This window comes from Clupea harengus, chromosome 8 (assembly GCF_900700415.2).
Source record: "Clupea harengus chromosome 8, Ch_v2.0.2, whole genome shotgun sequence".
In the NCBI taxonomy this organism is placed as follows: Eukaryota; Metazoa; Chordata; class Actinopteri; order Clupeiformes; family Clupeidae; genus Clupea; species Clupea harengus.
In genome coordinates, this window is record NC_045159.1 from 25,912,819 (window position 1) to 25,937,514 (window position 24,696).

At 40.3% G+C, this 24,696-nt stretch overlaps 1 protein-coding gene across 1 annotated transcript; it reads right to left on the bottom strand.

Annotated features, from left to right (window-relative positions):
* Nucleotides 1–510: 510 nt before the first annotated feature.
* Nucleotides 511–19,749, bottom strand: LOC105906584 (C-type lectin domain family 4 member M-like). The gene is made up of 23 exons (XM_031572501.2): nt 19,638–19,749; nt 19,007–19,123; nt 18,724–18,819; nt 18,053–18,160; nt 17,670–17,777; nt 17,445–17,537; nt 17,080–17,175; nt 14,674–14,760; nt 14,254–14,349; nt 13,243–13,308; nt 12,784–12,935; nt 12,026–12,135; nt 11,723–11,865; nt 5,961–5,978; nt 5,561–5,656; nt 4,441–4,527; nt 4,020–4,115; nt 3,364–3,459; nt 2,421–2,486; nt 2,020–2,171; nt 1,254–1,363; nt 932–1,093; nt 511–606 (listed from the first exon to the last, which is right to left on the bottom strand). The coding sequence occupies exons 1-22, from the start codon at nt 19,720–19,722 to the stop codon at nt 961–963; spliced, it is 2,211 nt and encodes a 736-aa protein (XP_031428361.1). The 5' UTR covers nt 19,723–19,749; the 3' UTR covers nt 511–606; nt 932–960.
* Between the last annotated feature and the right edge of the window lie 4,947 nt (nt 19,750–24,696).

Below are 24,696 nucleotides of genomic sequence, written 5' to 3' on the forward strand. Positions count from 1 at the left end.
CTAAGTGACAACATGACTGTGTATCTAAAACAGTTCCTTCAACCCATGACCATACTAACAATTCATTTTAGTGGATTTGATGATCCAAATGTAGTTTTAGCTTGATTTCACCTTCATGCATGAGTCAGCACAAGTTTAGCGTGCTAGCTGCATGGCCAGTGCTAATGACATGCTAGATATTTAATATTCCAGCATGCTAGAAGAATTGGCAGTGATGAGAGATGAATCACAATAAAACCCACAATAATAGTTCTTCCCTGACAATTGATAGATTAAAATGGCTGGTAATGTGCTTTTTTTGGATGGATATTTATCATTCATATATATATTTTCTTTGATCCATCCACCAGCCCATAACAACATCAGCAGATTTCACTAATTAACCAGAATATACCAAAAACAATGGATCGCATCTCATATTGTACCTTATCACAGTGCAGTTTGACTCAAATTAGAGCATTTTCATCAATTGTAAGGAAGGTGTAATTTGTGTTTTGTGGGAATACCAACCAGTTTGCTGCATTTTGGACGCAACTGACTCTAAAGAGGATGACATGCTGTTCATTGCAGTTTCCAGCTTTTGCATCTTTGTGTCCAGTTGGCTTACTGCAGAATACAGACATGGCATCATGAACCAAAAGAGTACTTGACAGTATCAACACTCTAAATCCGTTAGCCATATTTGGAATGATATTGTGTTCAGTGAAATGCTGGAATATGTCTGACAGTCAATATAATACTGAGATTTGTCCAAACCTATTTTCTCCTGTTACCACTGTTCCTCTGATCAAAAGAACCATAGGCAGTTCTACTCTTAAACATGCAACAGTACACAAGTGTGCCACAGCCACACTCAGAGAATCCATTCTGATTCATTTGCATTCTTTAACTAGGGTTGAACTGGCTCTATGAGATGGAAATGCAGTCAAACCTGTGTCCTGAAGGCCAGTTGCTGCTCGTTCACAGATGTACTTTCGCTGTGCGGCTACAGTGATCATCATTCAACTTGCCCCTCTCCGCCAGTTCCGCGCAGTCCTCTCCTCCCCCCAGTCCATGTTTTGTCCAGTTATCAGGCTGGCCGACTTTCCATTGACTGCAACCAAACGGTAAGAGATCCATGAATGTGTATCAGGTATGGGAAGTACCACCTTTTGTAGAACACTTTAACTCTGGTCAGATGGATGGATAGTTCTGGAAGTGTTGTGAGGCCTTAGTGTAACGTGGACCATAAACCACTTGAACGCACATCTCACCTTTTGTCCATCACGTAAGGAGTGCCATCCACCCACGCCCACTTCCCAGTGATTTCATCCGTGAGGCCGACCCAGTAGAATTCAGACACAGTGATTTGGGTGATGAAGTCCTAAAAGGGAGAAGAACAAGAATGGCTGGAGGGTTAGATGCTAATGTTACAGTACGTATGATAGGTGAAAATTCACCCTAGTTACCTCAGGACTCCGGAGCTGCATATAAGTATATTTATTAGACAAACAACAATTGCAATCGGGCTCACTCCCAGCACAAGGCTGAAAGTGAAGCAATGATAAACACATCGCACAAGGTTTATATAGACAGAAGTTGAGCGTTCAGCAGGGAAAACCACGTGGTGGATTTCTCACGTCCGAGGCAAGGATGGAAGTTTTGCACAAGGTCGGAAGAAGCACGGTTCGACCCTTCTTATCACCTCTGGTCTAAACATGCTCTTGTACATATGCAGACTAAGTGGCACCTAATATTCTAAGTTACACACTCGCAGAAAAGCCATTTCATAAGCACATGGTTCATACAAGGAATATATTAATACAAGGCACTTGATTATTATATTCTTAAGTCATTAACAGTGTTTGGAAATTATCTCCATCAGTGTACAGCTACAATAAATGGTCTTCATTGTCTTGGCTGAACCCGGGACCTCTGCACAAGTTGCAAGTTTTTGGAGAGTTTGAGGACAACATGCAAATTAGATTTCACTGACTATTATTGAATTAAAGTGGCATAGAGTTGTGTAGAAATGCATACCCATTCTTTTGCATTGTTAAGTATTAGCAGTGAGGCTCCTTGCGTTCTGCAGTAGTCTCCGGCTTCATGCCATGTCAGCTTGTTCGAAGAGAAGAGGTAGCAACTCGATGCGTTAAGACTCCAGTTGTTCTGACAGCGATATGTAGGATTATCTACAGAAAAGGGGAGGATTGATGATTTATTTGGAAACCAGCTTGTATTATTGGAAAAATGTAATGACATTTTAAATCTGAGATGCCTGCTTGCTTTGCATTGTGCTTGGCATGTGCCCAAAGGATGGTATGGAACAGGTCAGTTTCAGTTTAATTTCAATCACATTTTTTGAAAGGTACAAAATCAGTAAAGTCTCCCACAGAAGAAAGTGTTCAAACTATCTGATGAATCGGGTGTAGGAGGTATACCTTTACTGCCCTTGATGCTCATAATCTCAGTTGACAGAGCATTCAACATGGAGGTGAGTTTTTCATCTTAAGAGAAGAGAATTTCAACAAGAAGTTATAATAGCATTATGTTTGGAATATGTTTTCAAAACGGCCATAAACACATTGAACTGTGGATTTGTTGATATGGATTTGTGTTAAACGTTCTGAGGCTCACCAAATTTGACTGAAAGATTAAACCATAAACATTGCTTAAATAATTAAGTTGAATTCAAATTGATTTCCAACAGGAGCAATTGAAAAGTAGCCTTTTTGATGGGGCCTTCATGGGAAATGCAAAGCTGTTTGCTGTAGTTTAGATGACCGTGAATTTAGAAAGGAAGTCATATTGTCTGATTTAGTTTCCAGATTTCTCAACCTCCTTTCTTGTTGACCAACTACAGAAAACTAAGTGACAACATGACTGTGTATCTAAAACGGCTTCTTTAACCCATGACCATACTAAAAATTCATTTTAGTGGATTTGATGATCCAAATGTAGTTTTAGCTTGATTTCACCTTCATGCATGAGTCAGCACAAGTTTAGCGTGCTAGCTGCATGGCCAGTGCTAATGACATGCTATATATTTAATATTCCAGCATGCTAGAAGAATTGGCAGTGATGAGAGATGAATCACAATAAAACCCACAATAATAGTTCTTCCCTGACAATTGATAGATTAAAATGGCTGGTAATGTGCTTTTTTTGGATGGATATTTATCATTCATATATATTTTTTCTTTGATCCATCCACCAGCCCATAACAACATCTGCAGATTTCACAAATTAACCAGAATATACCAAAAACAATGGATCGCATCTCACATTGTACATTATCATTACACACAGTGCAGTTTGACTCAAATTAGAGTATTTTCATCAATTGTAAGGAAGGTGTAATTTGTGTTTTGTGGGAATACCAACCAGTTTGCTGCATTTTGGACAGAACTGACTCTAAAGAGGATGACATGCTGTTCATTGCAGTTTCCAGCTTTTGCATCTTTGTGTCCTGTTGGCTTACTGCAGAATACAGACATGGCATCATGTGAAAGAAATATGCTATATAATTATTATCATGAAGTTGATATTAGGTTGTTAAATGGAAGTCTAAGCTGTTCCTTTGTTCTGATGAGAGGAATTCTGAGTTTGTGAGAGCTGTTAAACTCAGACCTGTCATTTGATGTTTAGGGTAGGACTTTAGAAAAATTGGCAGTGATGAGAGATGAGTCTCTTCATGGTATTGCTGATACCATGAGCTAACTTTTCCAACTGAAAGTAAGCAGTGACCTGAACACCCACAATAATAGTTCTTCCCTGACAATTGAAAGAGCGCTTAGGGATCAGATTAAAATGGCTGGTAATGTGCTTTTTTGGATGGATATTCCTCATTCATCAATTTTTTTCTTTGATCCATTCATCCTGCTCATAAACAACATCTGCAGATTTCACTAATTAACCAGATTGTACCAAAAACACATATCAGAGTGTACATTATCATCACACAGTGCAGTTTGACTCAAATGAGAGTATTTTCATCAATTGTAAGAAAGCTGTAATTTGTGTTTTGTGGGGATACCAACCAGTTTGCTGCATTTTGGACGCAACTGACTCTAAAGAGGATGACATGCTGTTCATTGCAGTTTCCAGCTTTTGCATCTTTGTGTCCTGTTGGCTTACTGCAGAATACAGACATGGCATCATGAACCAAAAGAGTACTTGACAGAATCGACACTCTAAATCCGTTAGCCATATTTGGAATGATATTGTGTTCAGTGAAATGCTGGAATATGTCTGACAGTCAATATAATACTGAGATTTGTCCAAATCTATTTTCTCCTGTTACCACTGTTCCTCTGATCAAAAGAACCATAGGCAGTTCTACTCTTAAACATGCAACAGTACACAAGTGTGCCACAGCCACACTCAGAGAATCCATTCTGATTCATTTGCATTCTTTAACTAGGGTTGAACTGGCTCTATGAGATGGAAATGCAGTCAAACCTGTGTCCTGAAGGCCAGATGAGAGTGCATTCATTGAAAGAGTGAGGTTGGTGACAGAATGTTCCATCTTCCTGCCCTCTTTTTCAACTACAAAACACAAAGCCACCGTATACAGTCACAGGTATCAGTACTTGTTTTCTGACAGTAATTCTACATATAGAGCAGATGGATTCACTAGGCTTTGCTAGTGTGACGCCCCGCCCTTTGGTGGCCCTATGGGGCAAACAACACTCCTCCAATGACCCAAATTAACTACAGGAAAACACCAAATCTATGGGATTTATTCATATAAAGGTATACACAACAACCCAAGCCACAATATTAAAACACAACAGCAACACATAATCCCAGGCTGAGAGGCAGCACGACTAGCCGCTGCAGCCCCCAAGCTAGAAGCCTCTCCTTCTGCAGCAGGAACCTGGAGATTTTAACATCTGTTGCTAGCATGATTCTATAGTCTCTGGAATGAGGCTCTCACTGCAGAGTTCTGTATCTGCTGGTGACGAATTGACAGAGATGTATCCCACCAGTTTTTAGCATGTTTTAACATTGTAGTTTCAGAGCTGTACCTTCCCAATAAACTATGAAATAACTGGCACTACTCTGATCATTGTAATAGCAGGGGCAGGCAAGGCAATATCCCAGTGTCAGGTGGGTAGGATCATGTAAAAGCCTGTCCCCAGCACCTTTCAAACCAAACTGACGTCCATTGTATTATCAGCTGAAAGTGAGTGAACTGCATAATCATTTCTGTCCAGTCTTTTCTATGCTGCCCCCCCCCCCCCCTGACAGTTCAAACCAAGAAGCAATGGTCTGAGGATAAAATTATATATTTTTCTGGATTTGTGCTGGAAATTAAAACACTGACTAATTAGAATCACTCTTAACATATTTCTTATGATTCGAGGAGGTCAAAAGTTCTTGAATTTCATCCTCGAGAGGTCAGATTTAAGTACTGTAGAAGAGCAACACCAAAAATCATTATCACATCATACATGTCGATTCATTTAGTGTTATGCTGTAAATGTGTGAAATCTAAATTAACTTTACATGAGTAAATATGTCTTTCAATCGCTTTTTAACCCGTAGCTAACTTTGTGATTTTATGAAGACAACAAACCTGTTTGCTGCAGCTTCAAAGGGACTGTGTCTAAAGAGGATGACATGTTGCTCATCGCCGTTTCAAGCCCTTGCAACCACAGGTCATGTTGGCTAACTGAAAAATAAACAGACAAGTGGTGAAGTACCATGTGTATAGTGGGATAAAGAACTCATACAAATAATAGATTCTGTTTTATTATGTTTGTTTATTTTTTACTAATATTCTAAATTCAGTAACAATATCTGTGCTCTATTTGCCCCTTTTATAATTCATTCAACAGAGGTAATCCTGCTGTTAAACAAACACTTGTTCTTACCACTGCTACTATGCTACTGCAGTGGTCAGCAATGGCCAGCAGAGGAGGCCATTTTGTCTAATCTCAGCTGTATCGTGTGGTTAGAGTGGGGCGGTTAATAACCTGTGTCCTGAAGGCCAGAAGACCGTACATTCATAGACTGAGTGAGATTGGTGACAGAATGTTCCAGCACAGCCAGCCTGGAGCCCCCTTCTTCAACTGAAAACAAAAAGCAATGGGTACACAGCTATATACAGGTGTTTTTATTTGACAATGGCTACACTTAACTTCCTTTGAACATCTTCACACCATAGTATCCAGTGTTAGGAGTGGGTCAACAATGACAATATTGCATTGTTATGTAAATGTCCCTTAATCAAGCCCCTGTATATTTTTAAAAGTGGTAAAATACCTGCTGGAAACAGACATCTGGTGTGGATTGGATTATAGTAGAGAGGTGATGACGGTCTAATGTTACATGACTTAATAGGTTGTAGAGGAGCATATGCAGATTAATTACATTTTTAAGATTTTAGCTTTGCATCTCTCTTAAACCATTTTCAACAACTTCAGTTACAACTTCAAAAGTACACTACTTCAACAGTTATACAGTAGAAGTAGTGTGTTGTGATTAAGTCAAAGCATAACTATATAATATCCTTTTATTATAAGCAGCACTTGTATATTGACTTACCTGTCCCATGTAATGCAGATGACAGTGAGGTTATAGAGGCACCCAGATTTGTTACTGCACCTTTGACCTCCGTCAGCTCTTTGTAGTCGGGTTTTTGGCTACCAGGCGCTGCAGAGTGCCCAAACATTCTTCATTTGTATAATTTAAACCGTTCTTTCACAGTATTTCATAACAATCTTTTGTCAGTATATCATCTCTAATATGACATTTCAAGGGTGTGACAAGTATGAGTACATTTGTAAATAGATTATTTGTTTCTCAGAAGTCACTTACATTTAATTCAGCATATATCATGCTTCTAGTTCAATTAAACAGTTAGTGTTTTTGTCATTCATCCGTGTATGCATTTGTAGGGAATAGAAACCTGTTTGTTGTAGCTTGGATGGGAGTGAATGTAGAGAGGAGGCCACATTGTCTGCCTTAGTCTCCAGCTCTCTCAACATGCTATCCTGTTGATTAACTGCAGAAAACAAGACACAGGAATCAACATTATCTCACCCATTATTGATGCCTGATTGAGTGGCATGAATTATTGGACACTAACAGGTACTCAAGGAAGCAAGTATTGGTGGGTAGAACCTTCTTCTCCTGCAACTTACATTTTAGAGACACCAAAATCAGGAGAATCAGAAACAGTGGTATGGTAATACAGATGACGGAGCACACAGTTGAGCGCCCAGGACGACAAGTAGAGTTGGTATTCTTGACAGATGTGTAATCTGAGAGATTAGAGAGAGGGACACAGAGAGATTATTGCCTTCATTTTCAAACCAACCTTGTTGTCACACGTAAAGCAGCTGTGAGTTGGTCATCACTGAGGATGAATTGAGGATGAAAATGTCACTGATGAATGATGACATCTCATTCATTCTAAATTGCTGGCTATTCTGAAAAGTAGTGTGATAGCTGCCCTATCTACTGACATTGTACAAATGGGCATAGATCACAAATATACCATATAGCCAGACAGCTTAAGCACAGACTCATTTAGAGACCTTCATCCTCACCTTTCCACCATTGTGACCTCCCTTCCTCTACGTCCATGCTCTGGAATTCCAAAGTATTCTCCATAGATTCTTAGTGTCCTGTGTCCATCATCATTAAAGAGGTTGTCTTGTGTAAGGAAGGGTCGCTGTAGCTGTGAGTTTTATGCTGATGGTGACGCATGCATTTTACAGAGATCATCATCAGCAGCAAATTGGACACTTTCAGTTCCTGTGTCCTATGGTAAGAGAGTTCAACACTAATGCTCACACTGCTCACCTCAAAGAGTTCATCAGACACCAAGTCAACATAGAGACCAATCAGACAAATAACCTGCGGTCTTCCTTTTATCACATCTGTGCAACGCAAATTAGCTGAGGTGAATTTAGCAATTTTAAATATGATTAGACCAGTGACAGGATGAAATGAGAAGTGAGATGATGAGACGTTCGTGAAACGCGATTCTGTCCAAAAAAGTTCAGAAGTGCCATAGATTTGATTGACTTTTGTATTTGTTCTTGTCTCATAGTATGATGTAAATAAATGAAGAATGGATGACCTGGATGTAAATAAATATAACTATTTGTGGGCCTCTCAGCCTCATTTGTTTGATAGGGTAAGATAAGAAGACGCCATTTCTTTCTTTTGGACACTTTCAGTTCCCGTTTCCTTAAACAGAGTTGGGGGTTTTTGTTGTTCTAGATGACTCTGGGAATTTCATTTGTGCGCTGTGTGCAGTGCAATGTTTCATTGATCTTGAGAGGACATAGTGTTTCCAAACATCACTGCTTCAGCTGATGTGACAGATACAAAGTGTTTTGTTAGTTCAGAGTCTTTAGTTAGATTCAACACACAAGTAATCTTGCATACAGCTCGTGATGTTTAAAACATAACTTTTGAACACTGTGGAAATTATGGTGGAAGATAGATCATTTATGTACAGATAGTTCTGTGTTAGAACTTGTAAACTCTGCGTGAGGAAATGGACGTTGGGTTGAGACTGTATGCTTTCTGCTAATTACCAATTGAAGTTGATTGGCATGAGTGAGGGGTTCTCAAACCTGCTCCTTGGCGCCCCCTGCTCAGCATTACCTCCATCTTTCTCTGCCAACCTGACAGATGTCATCAGTGGCACCTAGCTGATGCTAATTAGAATGACTTCAATAAAGGCATGCTTGGCGCAGGGATACCAAGAGAATTTTTAGCGGCCCCAAGTCAGTCATCCCCAAACAGTGACATGTTCACTCTGACACCACACTTTTGCCCAATCCAGTGTGTCTGTAGTGCAAGTAAGCCTGCAGTTAAAGATGATTGCTGAGTATTTCATCATCTAAAACCTTTATCTAACTCTAATATGATACTGTACATTTTTGTTTCTCTAAAAGATGTGCCAATTGCTTCCCATATGGATGACCCATAAGATTATGCACCTCCTGACAATAGCAGCATGAAGGGCTACCCTCAGACTTTTTTCCCATGTAGATTGACCGTTCACAGTGTGTCTGGCAATTTAGAGAAAATGTATTTAGAATTGAACAATATTAAACAGCTGTGTGTCTCAGTGGGTTTAGAGGAGCCTGGAAATGTGATGTTCAATATAGGGGATGTAACCTAGATGTGTTCACTTTCTTCCTGTAGTAGTTGCTATAAGGGTATATTGGGCAATACACACATACAGACAGACAGACAGGCAGATGGCTTTTTTGTCATCTGAGGGAAAGATTCATTTTGATGAGTTAATCATGATTCATGTATGTGGGTGTGTGTTCTTTTTACAGTTTTGGTTTACTGTGAATTGCTAGTTTTGTGTGTACCACTTTCACTTTCCAGTTCCTAAGACAAGGAAGGTCACCAAAAATGCTGTAATGGCACCGCAAACAGTCTAACAACTGCAAAGTGCTGTGCTTCGCTCCACAAACTCCTCAGGGCTTGATGGGCTTCGGCCAGCCCAGGCCACCAATCATGGGATATGGAGGTAAGACTTCAGAGTTCAGCCTCTGCTCAGTCAGTTGAACACTGTGACACTGTGTGTGTGTGTGTGTGTGTGATGGCCTGACTTATATGTCCGTCCCCCAATTAGGAAGCCCATATCCACCCAACCAGTATGGAGGAGGAGGCAGGGGCAATTATGACAACTTCCGTGGTCAGGGAGGCTACCCAAGAAAACCCCGCAACAGGTAACACGTCAGATGGAGTCAAAGCCCTCAGTGGTCATGGAATATAATGGCAAATTAAAGATGCCAGTCTGTAGAAGTCTCAAAACAGTCTAGTCTTTTTTCATCACTGAATGACCGCCTGCCTTTTTCCCCTCAGAATGACCTGGGGCGACCCCCGCAACATCATCGAGTACCGTGACCTGGATGCTCCCGATGATGTTGACTTCTTTTAAAATGGTTTGTTTTTATTTTCTTGTCTCCTTTGAACAGGGCCCCGTTCGTCGTAAGGGTTGAAGCTAAGTTAATCAATTGTCCTTTTAGCCCGTTAACATTAGCGAGCTGATTGAGAACAGCAAATATCGGTTCGTCAACGGCTGATCCGCCTCCAAATCATGTGGTTAATTTCAACCAGGCTAAACTTATCAGGGCAATTGCACGTGCACGTCCTACTTCAAAAGGCAGGAAAGGTCAATCACCAAACAATGATTTTCTAACGGTATAATGGTTCTAAACTCAAAGAAAAGGGCTCTTTTTTTACTCCGCTGGCGAGCAGGAGGTGAACATGAACGCTTATGAAGAATACAAGACCATAATCATGGCAAAATTCAACACCGCCACCGCTGTGAGAGCAATACAAGAAGCGGTGTGTGGATGTCTATGTGCTGATATCTATGTATGAATTGGCGACGGCAAGTGTGACCTTGTACAGAGGATACTGCTGCCGATTAGTAACTGCAAGTTTGCTTCCCCTCACCTCCAAACTCGGTGTAGTTTTACATTTCCTTGTAAGTCGCTTTGAATAAAAGCGTCTGTTAAATGACTAAATGTAAATGTATTAGTAACAAATGCAATAATATAATAATAATAAATTGTGTGTATTTCTCTCTATTCTTTCATTTTCTACAATAATGATATGCTATGGGGTACTAATAACACTGTCATATAATTATGAGTGCTTTGTTCTCCGCATCACCGACACTACAAAAATGTACCACTCGCAAAAAAGCGGAAGACACTGTGATGTTTGCAATAAATGACTCGAGAAGGTCTTGTAAATTAATTATTCCTTGTCGGCTGAATCGGTAGCGTTCATACAAGAACTCATAATGATGGAATAATGGATCTTGGCGATCGCAAATAACTCTCTCCCTACGCTAATCTAACTATCTAATATGGCTCCTTGGTCAATGGGATCCCTCCTTTTTCCGGGGGTGTGGCAAGCTTATCCAGCTAGACTTAAGTTAGCCTGCGCTGGAGCAGGTTAGTGCTAATTGATATGTTACTATGGTGATTTATCGAAAGTTGCTTCCACGAACCAAAAAGAGGGCCGTTTTTTATCTTAGCCTGAATATTAGCTCGCTAAACCGCTTAGCGAGCTACGACGAATACCCCCCCAGTCCGTTCGCTAGCTTTATGTACACATCATTCATTTTTAACTAGATATTTTTCGAGCAACTGTACCACATGTCCCTGTGGAAAAGTAACCTCTTTCCATTTTTGCGAAAAATTTACCATAGGTCAAAGATTTCAAAAGCCACAAGTACAAATTGACATTGGAAGAGTAGAGATGGCTAGTAAATATATTGCAAAGATTTACAATTTAAGGACTTTGAAGAAATAAATGCAGCTTTCTTTATTGGGTTGCGGTTTTTTGACATTGTTCATTTGGAATTGGTGCTTGTGGAGATACTTGTTTCTCCACTGGCGCGCTCACTGCTTTCTGAGTTCTTGGAGGGAGGTTTTTGTCAAACATTGAAAAAAAGGAAGAAAAAAAAACGATGTGGTGCAAATTCATTCTTTAATAGGTTTACACAGGTAGCAAACATTCAAAAGTGAGAGTGGCTTCAGAGCCCATGTGGTTAGGCCAGCTGCAGTGACGAGCAAAAGATGGCTGTATTAAACAAATTAGGACTGACAAGATGGATGAGATTCAGAAATCAGCAACAGTAGACAAAGTGCATAGACTTTGAAATCAAAGATATTGGTCAGGCATTTCATCACTACAACAAGTTGTACAGGTTGCTCTGATGTGCTCTAAGTTCAGTCAGCAGTTGCTGCTCGTTCACAGATGTACTTGCGCTGTCGGGTACAGTGATCATCATTCAACTTGCCCCTCTCTGCCAGTTCCGCGCAGTCCTCTCCTCCCCCCAGTCCATGTTTTGTCCAGTTATCAGGCTGGCCGACTTTCCATTGACTGCAACCAAACGGTAAGAGATCCATGAATGTGTATCAGGTATGGGAAGTACCACCTTTTGTAGAACACTTTAACTCTGGTCAGATGGATGGATGGTTCTGGAAGTGTTGTGAGGCCTTAGTGTAACGTGGACCATAAACCACTTGAACGCACATCTCACCTTTTGTCCATCACGTAAGGAGTGCCATCCACCCACGCCCACTTCCCAGTGTTTTCATCCGTGAGGCCGACCCAGTAGAATTCAGACACAGTGATTTTGGTGATGAAATCCTAAAAGGGAGAAGAACAAGAATGGCTGGAGGGTTAGATGCTAATGTTACAGTACGTATGATAGGTGAAAATTCACCCTAGTTACCTCAGGACTCCGGAGCTGCATATAAGTATATTTATTAGACAAACAACAATTGCAATCGGGCTCACTCCCAGCACAAGGCTGAAAGTGAAGCAATGATAAACACATCGCACAAGGTTTATATAGACAGAAGTTGAGCGTTCAGCAGGGAAAACCACGTGGTGGATTTCTCACGTCCGAGGCAAGGATGGAAGTTTTGCACAAGGTCGGAAGAAGCACGGTTCGACCCTTCTTATCACCTCTGGTCTAAACATGCTCTTGTACATATGCAGACTAAGTGGCACCTAATATTCTAAGTTACACACTCGCAGAAAAGCCATTTCATAAGCACATGGTTCATACAAGGAATATATTAATACAAGGCACTTGATTATTATATTCTTAAGTCATTAACAGTGTTTGGAAATTATCTCCATCAGTGTACAGCTACAATAAATGGTCTTCATTGTCTTCATTGACCTCTGCACAAGTTGCAAGTTTTTGGAGAGTTTGAGGACATCATGCAAATTAGATTTCACTGACTATTATTGAATTAAAGTGGCATAGAGTTGTGTAGAAATGCATACCCATTCTTTTGCATTGTTAAGTATTAGCAGTGAGGCTCCTTGCGTTCTGCAGTAGTCTCCGGCTTCATGCCATGTCAGCTTGTTCGGAGAGAAGAGGTAGCAACTCGATGCGTTAAGACTCCAGTTGTTCTGACAGCGATACGTAGGATTATCTACAGAAAAGGGGAGGATTGATGATTTATTTGGAAACCAGCTTGTATTATTGGAAAAATGTAATGACATTTTAAATCTGAGATGCCTGCTCGCTGCATGAAGGTAATATAATAGAGTTATGAACCTGTAAACACAGGCAGTGGGAGGCGTTGTGCTTGGCATGTGCCCAAAGGATGGTATGGAACAGGTCAGTTTCAGTTTAATTTCAATCACATTTTTTGAAAAGTACAAAATCAGTAAAGTCTCCCATAGAAGAAAGTGTTGTGCAGTTCAAACTATCTGATGAGTCGGGTGTAGGAGGTATACCTTTACTGCGCTTGATGCTCATAATCTCAGCTGACAGAGCATTCAACATGGACGTGAGTTTTTCATCTTAAGAGAAGAGAATTTCAACAAGAAGTTATAACAGCATTATGTTTGGAATATGTTTTCAAAATGGCCAGAAACACATGGAACTGTGAATTTGTTGATATGGATTTGTGTTAAACGTTCTGAGGCTCACCACATTTCACTGAAAGATTAAACCATAAACATTGCTTAAATAATTAAGTTGAATTCAAATTGATTTCCAACAGGAGCAATTAAAAAGCCTTTTTGATGGGGCCTTAATGAGAAAAGCAAAGCTGTTTGCTGTAGTTTAGATGACAGTGAATTTAAAAAGGAAGTCATATTGTCATATTCTCAACCTCCTTTCTTGTTGACCAACTACAGAAAACCAAGTGACAAAATGACTGTGTATCTAAAACAGTTCCTTCAACCCATGACCATACTAACAATTCATTTTAGTGGATTTGATGATCCAAATGTAGTTTTAGCTTGATTTCACCTATATGCAACAGTTAGCACAAGTTTAGCGTGCTAGCTGCATGGCCAGTGCTAATGATGTGCTAAATATTTACCACCCCCCCCCCCCCCATAATAATATTCCAGCATGCTAGAAAAATTGGCAGTGATGAGAGATGAGTCTATTCATGGTATTGCTGATACCATGAGCTAACTTTTCCAACTGAAAGTAAGCAGTGACCTGAACACCCACAATAATAGTTCTTCCCTGACAATTGAAAGAGCGCTTAGGGATCAGATTAAAATGGCTGGTAATGTGCTTTTTTGGATGGATATTCCTCATTCATCAATTTTTTTCTTTGATCCATTCATCCTGCTCATAAACAACATCTGCAGATTTCACTAATTAACCAGATTGTACCAAAAACACATATCAGAGTGTACATTATCATTACACAGTGCAGTTTGACTCAAATGAGAGTATTTTCATCAATTGTAAGGAAGGTGTAATTTGTGTTTTGTGGGGATACCAACCAGTTTGCTGCATTTTGGACGCAACTGACTCTAAAGAGGATGACATGCTGTTCATTGCAGTTTCCAGCTTTTGCATCTTTGTGTCCTGTTGGCTTACTGCAGAATACAGACATGGCATCATGAACCAAAGGAGTACTTGACAGAATCGACACTCTAAATCCGTTAGCCATATTTTGAATGATATTGTGTTCAGTGAAATGCTGGAATATGTCTGACAGTCAATATAATACTGAGATTAGTCCCAATATATTTTCTCCTGTTACCACTGTTCCTCTGATCAAAAGAACCATAGGCAGTTCTACTCTTAAACATGCAACAGTACACAAGTGTGCTCAGCCACACTCAGAGAATCCATTCTGATTCATTTGCATTCTTTAACTAGGGTTGAACTGGCTCTATGAGATGGAAATGCAGTCAAACCTGTGTCCTGAAGGCCAGATGAGAGTGCATTCATTGAAAGAGTGAGGTTGGTGACAGAATGTTCCATCTTCCTGCCCGCTTTTTCAACTACAAAACACAAAGCCACCGTATACAGTCACAGGTATCAGTACTTGTTTTCTGGCAGTAATTCTACATATAGAGCAGATGGATTCACTGGGCTTTGCTAGTGTGATGCCCCACACTTTGGCGGCCCTATGGGGCAAACAACACTCCTCCAATGACCCAAATTAACTACAGGAAAACACCTTTAAAACCACCAAATCTATGGGATTCATTAGTATTCATGCTTATAAGAGAGCTGTCATAACAATAATAAAAGATAATAGTACATCACTGGACAATATCATGCCATGACATATGTATTATGATGGAAAGTGAACTGAAAGTGAGGAGGCCAGTGAAATGAACACAAAAACAAATACAAGAGTAATAGTATACAACATGCTCAAGAACTCTCATTTTGTGCGGTCTTGACTTCACCTACCGTATAGTAAGAATAATAGTTTTAGCTATAGCTGAACAGCTTCAACAGTTTTAGCCTGTTGAGACAGGGTAGACATTTCTATTGTCTTGCCCTACTTCTAACTGTCCCTCAGTCAGCATGCTACCAAACACGAGGTCTGCCTTGTCTGGATCAAGGAACAAAGGTGTCTCAGTCATTTTCCTTCTAAATGAATTCTCGTGACAAGACAGTTGCTATTTTGGCAGAAACAAATAGACATTCATTTTAAAACATCTTGCACAAGTCTGGGGGATCATACCGGTTTGCTGTAGTTTCGTTGGGATCGTGTACAAGGAGGACATATTGCTCATTGCCAGGGGCGTAACTATAGGGGGTGCAGCAGGTGCGGTCGCACCTGGGCCCGTGGGTCTAGGGGGCCCGTAGCCGGGGCCCATAGACATATCTATGTCAATCTAAATAGTCTGAATAGCCAAGTCGCATTGCCAAAAATACTGATGTATAGCCATATATAACAGTTTCAAGTGTTATAGGCAGAATATGTGTGCGGGGGAAGAGGCGTGGCGGCCATTACAAACATGAAAAAAAAAGGGTACGGGACTGTACCATATGCCACTGACTAGGGCCCGTCATAATAGCCTGCACCTGGGCCCGTCGTAACTACGTTACGCCACTGCTCTTTGCACTTTCCAGCTTCTGTAACTTCATGTCATGTTGGCTAACTGTGGAGAGGCCTTGTTTTTATTTTGTGTAAATACAAAATCCACAAACATTCAGTTATATTCAGTTTCTTATTCCACCCGGGATAATCAGCATTTAAGTGTGTGCCAGCTATACGTTATTCTCTGCTATTCCTGTCGTTAACACAGAGAGCAGAATCATGAACCGCAGTGCCATAAATCAGCAGAGATTTCAGTGTTTGCCTGAGATTTGAAAAAAAAATGTGTCCTTGTGGTAAGAACGGAGTGCCTTCATAGAAAGGGTGAGATTGGTGACAGAAGGTTCCTAAGTCAATACATTTACAGACCTGTTCAATCAGAGGGCGGTTTCTTGTTATAATTTGGCAGTTTGTCATGAACTACTTATGGGTCAGCATCTTGAGGTGTATCTGTTGTCTCCAGCAGCAGCAGCATGTGTCCTAACCCATCATGAGTATGGAGTGGGGTGGGGTGGGTCTGGGATGCCAGACACCACCGTTGAGCCTTCTGGAGGCGCCGTGTGCTTAATTCAACGAAACACTGATGGGGGAAGGTGCCTGCTTGAAAACCCCAGCAAAATGCTCACAAAGGCAGCTTTGTTGTTGTTGTTGTTGTATCCTGCTGCTCAGGTCCTATGGTTGGGCAGTCATGTTGTTGTGTTCAGCGCATGTTGTACTGTTAAGGAGGTCCTTTATGGATCCCGGGTACCACATGCAGCGCGTGTCCTGCTGCTCAGGATCTGTAGTTGTTCTATTAGTTAGGTTAGGTGGCTGGGCAGGAGTGCTCTTATGTGGCCATGAGATGCTGCTCAGGATCTATAATTGTTTTATTAGTTAGGTGAGGTGGCTGGGCAGGATCTATAGTTGTTCTATTAGTTAGGTGAGGTGGTTGGGCAGGAGTGCTCTCATGTGGCCGTGAGATGGTTGGCCACTGTGGGAAGTCCTCAGCCAAAAGGAAAAGGAATTTAACATCTTTTCCTGTGTATAGCTACAGAGTTTTTCTTGCATGTATTCTCTGACAGAAATAGAATGGTAAACTTTCAACTCATTTCATTTAAGCTGTGTGAATTTGAACTGTTCGAGTTGTTTCCAGTCCATTCGTAGAGGGACATACAAGGTTTTTGTAATTATTGTACTCTACAAATCAGTTAAAGTTAACACTTAATAGTCGAAATCAGTGTAGTATAGACTCATGAAAGGAAGTCTATACTACTAAAGGAAGACAAACCTGTTTCTTGAAGTTTTGAAGGGATGGAATCTAAAGAGGAGTGGATGTTGTCTGCTTTAGTCTTAAGCTCGTTCAATGCTGATTCCTGATGCTTTACTAAAGGAAAAGAGATATATCTGTTTATAATACACCTCTCAGCTCACTAGAAAAAAGACTGATTGGCATGACAGTTAAATAACTGAAGGTGCCCTGACCTCCAACTGGATGTTTGTGAAATGTTAATGCAATGATTAAGTAATTATAGTATGCCTACGTAATTAAAATGGTTGAAATCCTGCTTCATACAAACTGAATATATTTACTGAGAAGGGAAGTAGATAATTCTGTCTACTAAAGAATATAGTAAAGATTCAGTGAAACCAAACCTGTCTCGTGAAAATCAGTTGAGAGTGCATTAACAGAATGTGATAAATCAACAATGTCGTGATCCAGTTTAGTTATCTTGGTGTCCTTTTCATCTGTTGAAAACAGAAAGCAATATATTCATTTTCCATACTACTTCACAATAAGTAAAAGAGCACTTTTAAATATCATGTTACCTGTGGTACCCTTAGTAAAACAGGTTGTTTGAAACTAGGAAAGAAACAAACCTGAGTTTACACTGGAAGGCAGTGAGTTGGAAGAGGAGGCCTTGACGGATTGGCTAAGATCGGTGACAGTATGACCCAACTCAGTCAATCTTCTATTCTGTTGGTCAGCTGAAAACAATACGCTACATGCATGAATATATTAGGATATTGGGAATTCTTTGATATTTCATGTAGCATATTTCATGTACCTTGATATTTAAAGGTAATGTTCCATAAGTGCTTTTGTTCTTGGCAGTCAGCGCTTAGATCAATATGAGATCATATAGGGTGAACTCACTCACCTGTCTTATGTTGTTCAGATGAAAGTGAGGTCTGTGGGTGAACTCACTCACCTGTCTTATGTTGTTCAGATGAGATTGAGGTCTGCGGGTGAACTCACTCACCTGTCTTATGTTGTTCAGATGAGAGTGAGGTTATCGAGGCCTGTAGATTAGTCAGCGCACTTTTCACCTCAGTCAGGGCTTTATGTTCAGGTCCTTGGCTAAGAGGCGCTGCGAAACAGTGAACGTCCCCGATATGTATGACTTTAGTGTTAGGGTGTATACATCCTTGTAAGTCGCTTGGGATAAAAGCGTCTGCTAAATGACTAAATGTAAATGTAAATGTAAGGGTTAGGGTTAGTGAACATCCCCGACATGTATGATGTTTTACTGCCAATGCTCCTCTCCCCATGATGTTTCTACTTTTCACATTCTGAGATAGTCAGACGTTTAGGCCAATGTCTTATTTAGCAGACACAAAAAGTCACTCTCTGTCATTACAAATATACAAATAAAAATATACAAATACGTATATGCTAGATATCATTTGCAGAGACACTCATGGATTTTAGATTCATAGTAAGTAAAAAAAGTAAATCACTTTATAAACATATTAATCAGTGAAAAGTGATCTGATTGTGCTGGATCTGAAAGACACCCTTAACTACTGACAATAATTATCAATATGTTAACAGTATGTATTTGAGTACGTAGTAAGTTAACAGTACGTATTTGCAGCATAATTTTTGTCTATTTTCATACAATTGTGTATGTATTAGATGGGGAAAATAAACCTTTTTGTTGCAGTTTGTTTGGCAGTGAGTTCAAAGACAAAGCCATGTTGTCTGCTTTTGTCTCAAGCTCCTTCAACATCTTGTCCTGTTGGCTAACTGTTGAAAAACACACAGGCAAGCACCAACATAATATCTTTGGTAACAAAAGTCATGATACTCAGAATTAGGACAATTTAGAACCCATTTTAATGAAAAGATAGTGAATGAGATTTCACATATTATACGATGACTGAATGTGTGTTAAATGCATACGCAAATAATAAGTTGATGAAAAATAACTTACACTTGAGAGGCATCACGATCACAAGAATCAGAAACAGCGCTATGGTAACACTTAAAATAGAACACAGTTGCAAGCGCCTTCCTATGCAGGACGTCACAGTATTCGAAGTTGAAATACCTGAAGCAAACACACACATACACATATACACACAGATAGAAAATGTTGTTTTCTTGGACAGGAGCCTTTAACTGATGACTGATAAGACTACCAGTGGTTCATGACTAACACGAAGCAGTGAAATATGGAAATAACATTGTGCCTTAAACACCTGGAACAGTGTTATAGTTTGGATATATAATTCGCCTCAAGTGTAACACCAAAATGGTAAAAGTTTACTTGCCATTTTGCCAGTGGACCATTGGGTCTACATTTTCTAAAAATGATTTCTCCTAAATTCCCTGTGGGATCAATATAGTGTCTGTCTATCATTCTACAATTTTGAGAATTCCATGCCAAGCACAAGTCAATAAAGCAAGCATACAGTGGCAAAATAACGTATTGGTTAAAAAAACACATGGAGCAGTGATATATAAATAATATACAACTGTAGAACGCAGTGCATTGTAAAGGGGAGTTCCAATTCACTACGTGATAAACATGACACCTACAGACCAGATGTTGCTCACCTCACCTTTCCACCATTGCAAACGCCCCTCCTCCGCCCCCATGGTGCTGTACTGTACAGTGGTTTCAAGTCTGGGTGGCAGGTCCGCCATGATCAATAGGTGTAACCTTGCAGTGAAGTGAAGTGTAAAGGGGACAGGCGTGATGGCAGCTGTATTTAAAGGAGATTTTATCCCATATTTCCTGTTCCTCATTGCCAGGAACTCACCAAATATGTTGAAACAATGCTGACAATGCAAATGGTTTTAGTAGTCACAAGAATATGTCTCTCTGTTGAATAATGAAGAGCTTTTAAAACTAAATCCATTTTTGGTCAACAACATAATATTAGTAAAAAAAAAGTACACTATATATCTGTGGTAAATCTGTCGTCTTTGTAGATTGCTTAAATTTGAATCACAAACTCTTTTATCCTGAAAGAAACATACAATGAAAAGAAAAACTCAAAACTGACTGAAAATCTTCAGGGATGCTTTGAATGACTGAGAATGGAAAGAAGTATCATGCCAAATGGTGTAAGTGGATGTGCTCATCGCTCTGGTACAATGTCTACCTGTCACGTATCTTCAAGATCAGATGTATGCTTGTTAATATCCAATTTATGACATTCTGCTTTCGGACTCCTCATTCGGACTCTTGACTAATGGGAGGTTATGTGAGATAACATCTTGCACAGTTCTACTTAGCATGCTAATGCTCAAGAAGCACTAACGAATGAGGTCCTGTGTGCTTTTTCCCATCTTGATGTGTGTACATTTGACATTGCAGATATGTTGATGATTCCAAATGGAGCATTTGGCACACGAGTATGAGTTTTCTTCTGTTGAATGCATATGTGTTTAACATGAACACAATAATCTTTGCACCCATGGTGTCTACTGTGCCAGCAAAGGGGCCAAGGGTTACCAAGATTATGAAAGTCCGAAACCAACTGTGGGGAGGGGTAGGCAGCAGGAAGGAAGGAAGGGAGGAGACTTAGAGAGAATCAAAAGGCAAGAAGGTCATTCAAGGTCACACATCAGCCAAGGAGTGTACATATTGGCACGCATGCAGCATGCTGTGCATACATACTGTGACGGACCGAGCCTCGGTTGCCGTCAAATTTGTGGGTTTGGCCCAAAAAGCTCAGGCAGAGTGAGGGTTCAAAAATATAAGTTTTATTAACTCTTCCAATATCCTGGAGTCCTGCTCAGCCTCTTATTCAGTAGAGGACAAAAATCAGCAGTCTCCAGGAATGTAACCTGCTATGCCTCTAAATTGGGTAGAGGACAACAATCGGCAGTACCAATCTCTGATTAAAAATACCTGCTAAGCCTCTTCTAAAATAGAGGTCAACAAACAGCAGTCAAAAGGGTCAACATATATGCACATACCTGAACCAGACAAAACCCTAGACAGAACAATGAACATATATAGGAGGTGGCCAGCACCATTTCTAAAACAAAGGGTAGACACAAAAACCAACCAATACACAATGACGAAACAGACCCTGAGACAAACATAGCATTTCTTTCGTATCCTTACACAAAGAAATAACTATGTTATACATTATCAGGTTTCACAGGTATGTAAAATAACCACCATATTCACGTGGTCTGGCCCACACCATTTTGTATATATACATACATACATACATACATACATACATACATACATACATGCATACATCTTTTCCAATGGATGCACATTAGGGTCGGGGAGAGTGAGTAGCCAGCATTCAAGTAAGTGTCAGTCATGCAACATAGTGGGGGTGTGTTGTACTCATAGGGTTACTGTCTAAATGTAGTTAAGAGCCTGACAGCCATAGTATAGTTAGGGTGCATAAGCTGGAACTCAATACTACTACTACTATTACTTAGTATTTTTGAATATACAACTTTAACATAATGAGGGTGTCTTCACATGCACGTGGAAGCATACATACGATCACATTGGCTGAACACAAATTCTGAACACATAACATTTAAGGAATGTTACTCTTTTCAAGTAAGGCTAGTAGTAGGCACCCACCTTTACATTATCTCCTCTGAGTGTTCGTTTGGTCATGCCTTGCCTTCAGTGGCACTACCCAATTGAGACCGGACATTTCTTACAGGTGAAGTGAATATTGATCAGTGTTGTATAACAGATCAATACTGTATGAACTCCTGGATGGTGGTGGTGGGGGTCTGGACCCAGCTACTACATGAATTTACAGGCATTCTGATGAATAAGAATAATGCTGACTGAGGAATGTGGGAGTAGACCGATTTCATCTGTTTCCCACAGAACACATCTCTGACTCGGCAGAAACCCTTCCCCTGCTACAGTGTTGACCCCTGGGGGAGGAGGAGAGGAACCACAGCGCATCTCTGACTCGGCAGAAACCCTTCCCCTGCTACAGTGTTGACCCCTGGGGGAGGAGGAGAGGAACCACAGCGCATCTCTGACTCAGTAGAAACCCTTCCCCTGCTACAGTGTTGCCCCCTGGGGGAGGAGGAGAGGAACCACAGCGCCGATGATGGTCAGCCGGTGCTCATTATTCTTCTTACTTACTAAAAGTCTCTTAACACCAAAGAAACTACTTCACTCAAATTCTCATCCAATAGTATCCCCCCAAGTACTGGATGCATGCAGGAGATGTACCGGGTGATCCTAAATACATAAATATACGTAAGTACATATTTTATACACACCATTATGAGTTCTTCTTTCACATGTTTTCAGACAGAAATACATTTTAAACCATGAACTTAATTTCAACTGCTTTAATTAGAACTATCCAACTTCCTATTTTAGCCTTTTTTTTAGCATCCTTGAGACATTTACGTACATTAACTGCGGTTGTTTCTGGTGGAGGGGCAGAACTCAAATGCATTTGTTGGGCATAGTTACAGTAATAATATAACGACTACCCAATATAATTGTATAATTATTATAATTAATAATAATATGACTACCCAATTTCATTACCTTTTTTTCCATATGAAGTAAATGTTTGATTTAGATGGAAGACTGTGTTTCTTCAAATATACATTATTTTTTTCGAAGTTTATGGCCTGTACACATTGACAAGCAGATTTGCTTTTGCATGTGTGTCTGAACTGTTTGGTAGGAAGTGAAATCCCTGTGTGTTTTGACCAGATGCTTTCCAGTTCTCATTGGGAAGGTTAGCAATATTTCGACATATCATTGAAAATGTAACTGAACACAGTGATCTTTGGACCTAGTTTTGACCATGCCAGGCTGGCTAGGTCGCCTGCTCTCGGCCTACTCCACGGGCCTGTGCTGTCCTCTCACTGGTTTAATATCAAGCAAACAAGCCAGTATCAGAGGACACACTATTCAATACATAGTGGTCTATGGTATTGGCCAACAGAGGGAGCTACAATACTGTTGTTGGGAAATACTGTCATATACAAACCACAGAAAAAAAGGCCAGTGAATTGACCATTAAAGTAGTATAGTCAGTTTAATCTGTATCCAAGTCCAACACAAAGCAAGCAGATTAGCTTTCATTGTTCACCAGCACTGTGCAAGTCAGAATCTCACAGTTTGGGTCAAATAAGTTGCTGGAGGAGAAGTGCTATGATGCAATGAGGTATGAGCGATGAGGAACCGACATCCGCTATCCCAGCTGTGGAGAACTGTCCTGGTGATAACCTTTGAACTGTCCTGGTGATAACCTTTGAACTGTCCTGGTGATGACCTTTTCCAGATCTCAGTGCTGCAGTGGCAATAATATATTGATATGGGATTTCTCCTTGTAGTAGACAGGCACTAGAAGCCTGAGTGTTCCATTGCAAAAATGAATTTACTGTTGACACTGTGTACACTAAATCTCACCATGGGGCTAAAAAAAACAGTCAAACAGTCAAAGTAAGGTTCTTGGTACTGGGGTAATGGTCTCTTTTCCTACAGAGAAACATTTTTCTTTCCCAACAGAGAGGACAACTATACTTTAGCCATGAATTGCATTTATACAAATAACTTTGATCATTTTCAGTGGTTCTTTTTGATTTAATAGTTTGCCAGAGATGAGAGCATACATGTAAAAAGATAAAAAAGAAACTGAATGATTAAATGAAATGTGTCAAGACATATTGTGCATTCTTCATATTGACACACTCCTCACCCAGTCATTCACATATCAAAATCCTTACTTCAAGAGGAAATGTTGGGCTTAAGTCTTGCCTTTTTTAATGCAGATCATGCTGGCTTGATTTCTGTGTCAATCAAAAGGTCAATTGATGTGCTTTGTGTTGTTCCCCACCAAACAGAGTACCAAGGGGCCTGTAGAGGGGAAACAGGGTAGGGACATGAAACCACGTCACAACTCACAAGCGTTACGTCTGATTTAGCTGTTACCACTGCATAGAGGTGGACCCAACAACACAGACTTTACAGTAATTCAAACGGGGAAAAATAACTCGGACAAACTAGGATTGCAGAGACTTCCTGTATTTTCCAGAGGACACGACTCTGTCTGTGGCTTCTGTGACTCACCCGTACTGAGGTGCCAGCCGGACAGAGAACAAAGCCCTTCCTGTTCCTCATGACTACAGTGTTGAGTCCTGGGGAGGAGAAGAGGGACTCATCTTACGCCATCAACATAAGAGTTAACGCCAGAAAAACATGGAGTAAATGACTATTCAAATCTACACGTTTCGATCTTTCATACAAAAGTGTTCTCCTCAATTTCACCAACAACACAACACATGAAATATGGAATTCTCCCAGATGGGACGAGACAGCAGAAAAGAACACTCCAGATGCTCACAAATGCATTTCTTCTACCCTCCGAAATCCACAGAGAAAAGTGATACTGAATATATGCAGAAACTAACAAAATTGACTTGAGTTTTTTCTTCCCTGTCAAAGGGGGGCCTGCCATGAAAGGTTTGAGAACCGTTGATTTAAAGCAACATTATGCAGCAATGTACTATTTTTTGTTTTTCTGAGCAACTAGTTTTGTTGGTCAGTTCATCTTCAAATTCGTTGTGATGGTATATTGCCAAAAGAAGGACTGATAAACTCATCCATCATTCTGTCTAGCTGTCCACGCCGACTATGTGATCCTGTGGTGC